The following is a 5,382-nucleotide window of genomic DNA, read 5'->3' on the forward strand; positions in this document are numbered from 1 at the left end:
GTGGGGGGGCCTGCAATTCCAGGCGAGGAGAGGATGAAAGCCATCTGGGCCAGGGCAGGTGGGCTGGTAATTGGGTCAGAAAGGGGCGTTCCCAGGGAGCTTACGGAACCACCACAAGGGAGGAAGGAGTACTAGGCCGACAATCAAGAATGATTTCAGGGAAGGTTCAAGTTAAAGCACGGCTGTCAGTCAGTCCCAGCATCGAGGGCCCAGGGCAACCCCACTGTGCAAGTCCCCTCTCGGGATCTGTCTAGAAGCGGGTTTTTCGGAGCAGGAGGGGGGCCTAACCAGTATAGGCCTCAGTATCGATATCGATCTTGCTGATGGTCTTGCCCTCGTCGTCCACCGCAAAGACAAACTCCACCTCTTCGGCATTGTACGTCTGGGAGCTGCGGAGCCAGGATCCCAGCCCCGACCCCAGAGGCTGGGACCCGGGCCTCAGGCCCCGCCCTGGAAGCCGGGTTCTGGCAGGGGAATTACGCTCCGCCCGATCACCAAGCCCCGCCTCCAAGCCTGGGTTTCCACCCCTACTTCTCATCCCCTAGAGCGCGCTATCGCCTTCGAATGCCTAGCCCCACCTCCAGCACAAGGCCCCGCCCCGGATTAGAGGTCTCCCCGCCCCCGCGCACCTGGCCCCACCCCTTAATCCCTCAATTGTCCGGGCCTGCGAACAAGTAAGTCTTCCCACCGGAAAACGAGCGAGCAGTTCTGCCAGTCGAAAGGGAAGTAGGTGACCTCCACGGCGCAGGTACTGCGGTAGATGGCCGGGGGCAACCAGCTCCCGTAGCCGCCCTCAGAGACCAGCACATTGGCCTCGTAGGCCACCCCGAACTGGCCGTCGATACTGTGGGCTCCAGGAAACCGAGAGTTGGCCCAAATCTGCGGCTCCCTCACCCCCCAAGCAACACCCCTGCCCCAACCAGGTCCAGCCCAGCCTCCACCCCTCCCCAGACCTCGGCTTCGCTCCAGTCTGGCCCGGTCCTCACTTGTTTTCCAGCACAATCTCTGGCAGCCATACGAGTTCTGAAGGGACCCGCAGGGTTTCTACGCCCCCAAAGTCGCCCTTGCTGTAGTTGAGTCGGTAATCTTGCCAGTCCTAGGGGCGGGGGAGGGGACGGAAGGACGTGTGCCGCGCTGCCTGCGAGGCTTTTGGGAGAAAAGGGTCCCCTAAACCAGATCTCACGCTGTTCCCCAGCCTTGACTCACGATTCCAATCCAGACGCTGGTGGTGAGGGTCTCTTCTTTCTCGTTCTGCGGGCGGGAGATGAAGATGATGGGGGAGAGCTTTAGGAGAGAGTTGAGCGCTTGGGGCCAGAAGTGGGATCTTAGGCTCCGAGACGGCACTCGGGTGCCGGTGCGGGTACCTTACCAGGGAGATGAGGTTGGTCAGGGTGACTTTGAGGGAGATGGTGACAGTGTCCTCGGGCTCCTGCACTGGCCGGCGTCCTGGGTCATAGGTGTCGAAGAGGTAGTGGTAAAGGCGCAGCTCCTCATTCTTCCCCTCACCTCTGCCTGGGGATGGGGCCAAGCAGCAGGGTCAGGACAGGGAGAGTCTGGGGAGCCGCTCTGCTCTGCCTCCGGGTCTACAGGTCTCTGCTTCTCTGTATGTCTCTGAGGCTGTGTATTTTCCCATGTCTGTCTCCCAAACTAGTGATACTGTGCCTGGGGACCAAATATGTCTGTCTACATCTCAGTCGGTCTCTGTCCTGTCCCTTTATGTCAGTGTCCTGTGTGTGTGCGTCCCACCTCTTCCCCCGACCCTGGCCCATACCGAGGAGCTGCAAGAGGAGCAGGGCGCAGAGCAGAGCCCCTGCCATTCCGCTGTCTGGTCCCCCAGGTTATTCTGAGCTTTGGCAGGCTCAGACGGGGGCAGGCCAGGGTGCCTGAGTGAGGGGGAGGAGGGTGTTAGTTCCGGGCTCTGACTACCCCTACTGCAGCCAGGGACATCTTGGCTGCTTCCAGAGGCAGCTGCCCCATCCTGAGTTCCCTGCCCCCACCCCATCCCAGCCTTCTCTGCCTGGGCTTCGGCCAGCTGTCCAGCCCCAGCCCCGATCCTCTCATGACTGGAGCAGGCCCGATGCTGGTGGGCAGGTCCTTAAACACCTGGAACCACAAACCTGGCAGAGGGGGTGTGGAAGGTCCTGCTTTCAACACTGCACTGGTATCCTCTGAGTCAGCTGCCCTGTGCAGGTGACATCCCTTGCCTGCTACACTCAGCACCACCCATAACCCAGCCAAGGTCACACAAATGCAGTTTCTGCCAGTAGAGTTCGGCAAAAGCAGAGTGTCCATAAAGATCTGGTAATGAGACAGGCAGCCACAGGGGATTAGCCTGCAATAACAAACTCCACATGGCAAAAGAGACGGTGCCACAGTGCAGGGCCCATCTCCTCCCAGAGCCAGTCCCAGTGTCTACCCACCTGCAGCTCTGTCTGGGTGGGCACCTACAGAGATCCTCGTTTTCCATCTCTCTGTTGCCACCTTGTGGCCACATCTGAAAGTTACTGACTGCCCCACCTCATTCAAAACCCACCTTTCAGTCTTTCCTAAATCTCCTTGAAGTGAAGTGAAGTGAAGTTGCTCAGTCGTGTCCGGCTCTTTGCAACCCCATGGACTGTAGCCCACCAGGCTCCTCTGTCCATGGGATTTTCCAGGCAATAGTACTGGAGTGGATTGCCATTGCCTTCTCCAGGCGATCTTCCCGACCCAGGGATCGAACCTGGGTCTCCTGCATTGTAGACAGACACTTTACCATCTGAGCCACCAGTCTCCTTGGACCACCCTAATCAATCACTGGCTATACTTGTTTAAAATGCAGTTTCCTTGGCTCCATTCCCAAAGAATCCCAGTTTAGTAAGATGACACAGAGGAGGGGCCAGGAATCTGCTTTAAGAAATTTCCCGTGTGTTTCCTTATGGGGTAGGAAGCACTCTTTACATTACATGTTCTTCCTCACACCAGTACAGCAAAGCAGTTGCCATTGTCCTGAATGTATCAAAGAGGACTCCAGGTCAGGTCCAAGGTCATGTTACTGAGTCCAAGCTCCTGCTGCTTGCCACATGACAGGCCAATAAATCGAGAGACAAGTTGTCGGGCAACTTTATTTGGAAAGCCGGCAGATGGAGAAGATGGTGGACTAGTGTCTCAAGGAACCATTTTCTCTGAATCAGAAGTCAGGTTCCTCTTCTATTTAAGTTGGGTTGAGGGGACGGGTGGCCAAGTCCTGGTTCCAGCCACACTCTATAAGGTATGTGTTAATGTCTTCCTTCCTGCAGCCACTTACCTGTGGGCCTGGTCAGGGTGTTTCCAGTGAGCTAAACCAAGGTATTTTAGCTTAATGCTCAGTAATGACATTACTAAGCATATGACATAACCCCTAAGAGACAGAGTTCCCAGAGATGGGCCATTATGTATAATTTAAGCTTATAGGCAACATTTCTTTGGTGATTAACATCATAGGACACACAAGGTTCTTCCTTATTACAATTCCCCACAGTCAATGGGGGATAACGTGCAAGGCAAATTTCTCTGCCAGGGAGTGGCATCTGGCCCAAATTGGGTTCCCTGCTGAGTCTTAGCTGTTGATACCAGACCAGGTCCCTGTGCCTCAGGAACTAACAGAGGATTTTCCAGTTGATCCCTATAAGGAAAAGGAGCCAGTCTGACCACTTTCTGAGCCCCAGAGTCAGGAATTAGAATTGGGGCCAAATAGGAGCAAGCGATGGTGGAAGGGGTGTATATAGTGGCATAACAGTGAAGCAGCTGGGACAGCCAGCTGGACCAAAGGTTGGAGCAACATTCCCTCACCCTGCCCTTGGGTTTCTTTCTTTTTTAAAAAATATTTATTTGGCTGCACCGAGTCTTAGTTGGGGCATTTGAACTCTTAGTTGCAGCATACGGGATCTAGCATCCTGACCAGGGATTGAGCTTAAGGCCCCTGCATTGGGAGCACAGAGTCTTAGCCACTGAACCACAGGGAAGTCCCACCCTTGGGTTTCTGACATGACCTAGTAACTGAACAACTGTCTGACATTTTCCCACCCACCCTGATGCAGTAGCACAAGAGCTTGCACAAGGGCTTGCATATAAGAGGAATGGAGTGGGTTGCCATTTCCTTCTCCAGGGGATCTTCCCGACCCAGGGATTGAACCCAAGTTTCCTGCATTGGCAGGCAAATTCTTTACCACTGAGCCACACAACATAGGAAGATTTCATCATTTTCCCTTGCTTCTTCACAGAATAGTTATGGAGCCATTCAAAAACTGCTATAAAACCATATAGCAGGTGGTCACCTTTAACAATACAAAGGATGCTTTTTTGCCTTAGCATCAACCAACCAGACTGAATTCTGGAGCAGGGCTTTTGTTGATTTTTAGGAACCAAGTGGAATCTTTCTCTTCGCCCTGGGAATGTCCCACTTTTAGACAAGAACAGACTTTTTCTATTCCTTTCCTCCATTCGACATCAGTAGGAGTTTCAAATATCATAAAACTGTTTTGGCTATAACTGGAGAAATGCTACCAAAACAATATGAAACCAAAAACCTAAAGGGTAAACCAAAAATCCTAAATAAACCCTCAAGTCTGGTCTTGGGGTTTAACAGATACCAATGACACGGGAGACCACACGTGATGTAATTAACAAAGCAAGGACAGCAGTACATGGTACACGGGGTCCCAGGATAACCCTGCATAATGAACCCCTTGTGGAGATCCCAGCAGGTACTGGGCCACACATTTTCAACTTCTTAGTCATGGTTTCATAGCTGTAATCAGACCACTTACCCAAAATACGCCTCTGAGGACTTTCTGCAGGCATACTTGAAATATTTCCCTTTTTTTTTTTTTTTTTGGCCACACTACATGGCTTTCAGGATCTCAGCTCCTCAACAAGGGACTGAACTGGGCCACAGCAGTGAAAAGATCAAATCCTAACCACTAGATCACCATGGAACTCCCCATTCCCCATTTTTTAAAAAGACATAAATACAAGACAAACAGCACACGCAAATGCCAGCATCCAAATAAACAAACCAGTTCACACAAATTGCGTAAAAGTCCATCAGCTCTGTCCTCATCCTCTTTCCAACATGGTGCCCTACTCAAATGTGCTTCCCAGGTGGTGCTAGTGGTAAAGAATCCGCCTACCAATGCAGGAGATGCAGGAGACGAGGGTTCAGTCCCTGGGTCGGGAAGATCCCCTGGAGTAGGAAATGGCAACCCACTCCAGTATTCTTGCCTGAAAATTTCCATGGACAAGAGGAGCCTACAGTGGGCTCTACAAGGTGGGCTCTACAGTCCATGGGGTCACTCAGAGTCAGACACGACTGAGCGACTGAACACACACACACACACACACACTCCACTCAAATACAAATTGGCT

The 5,382-nt window shown here is 52.7% G+C and overlaps 1 protein-coding gene across 1 annotated transcript in view; it reads right to left on the bottom strand.

Moving 5' to 3' along the window:
* CHRNE (cholinergic receptor, nicotinic, epsilon (muscle)) overlaps positions 1-2,084 on the bottom strand; it is a 5,222-nt gene extending 3,138 nt beyond the window's left edge. The window contains exons 1-6 of the mRNA XM_010847505.1: positions 1,772-2,084; positions 1,370-1,512; positions 1,207-1,251; positions 987-1,096; positions 689-844; positions 286-389 (exon numbers count right to left, since the gene is read on the bottom strand). Of these exons, the coding sequence (XP_010845807.1) occupies positions 286-389; positions 689-844; positions 987-1,096; positions 1,207-1,251; positions 1,370-1,512; positions 1,772-1,817 (604 nt within the window). The 5' untranslated portion in view covers positions 1,818-2,084. The remainder of the gene's footprint in view (positions 1-285; positions 390-688; positions 845-986; positions 1,097-1,206; positions 1,252-1,369; positions 1,513-1,771) is intronic.
* Positions 2,085-5,382: the final 3,298 nt, after the last annotated feature.

The sequence above is a fragment of the Bison bison genome, unplaced genomic scaffold, assembly GCF_000754665.1.
Source record: "Bison bison bison isolate TAMUID 2011002044 unplaced genomic scaffold, Bison_UMD1.0 scf7180017864249, whole genome shotgun sequence".
In the NCBI taxonomy this organism is placed as follows: Eukaryota; Metazoa; Chordata; class Mammalia; order Artiodactyla; family Bovidae; genus Bison; species Bison bison.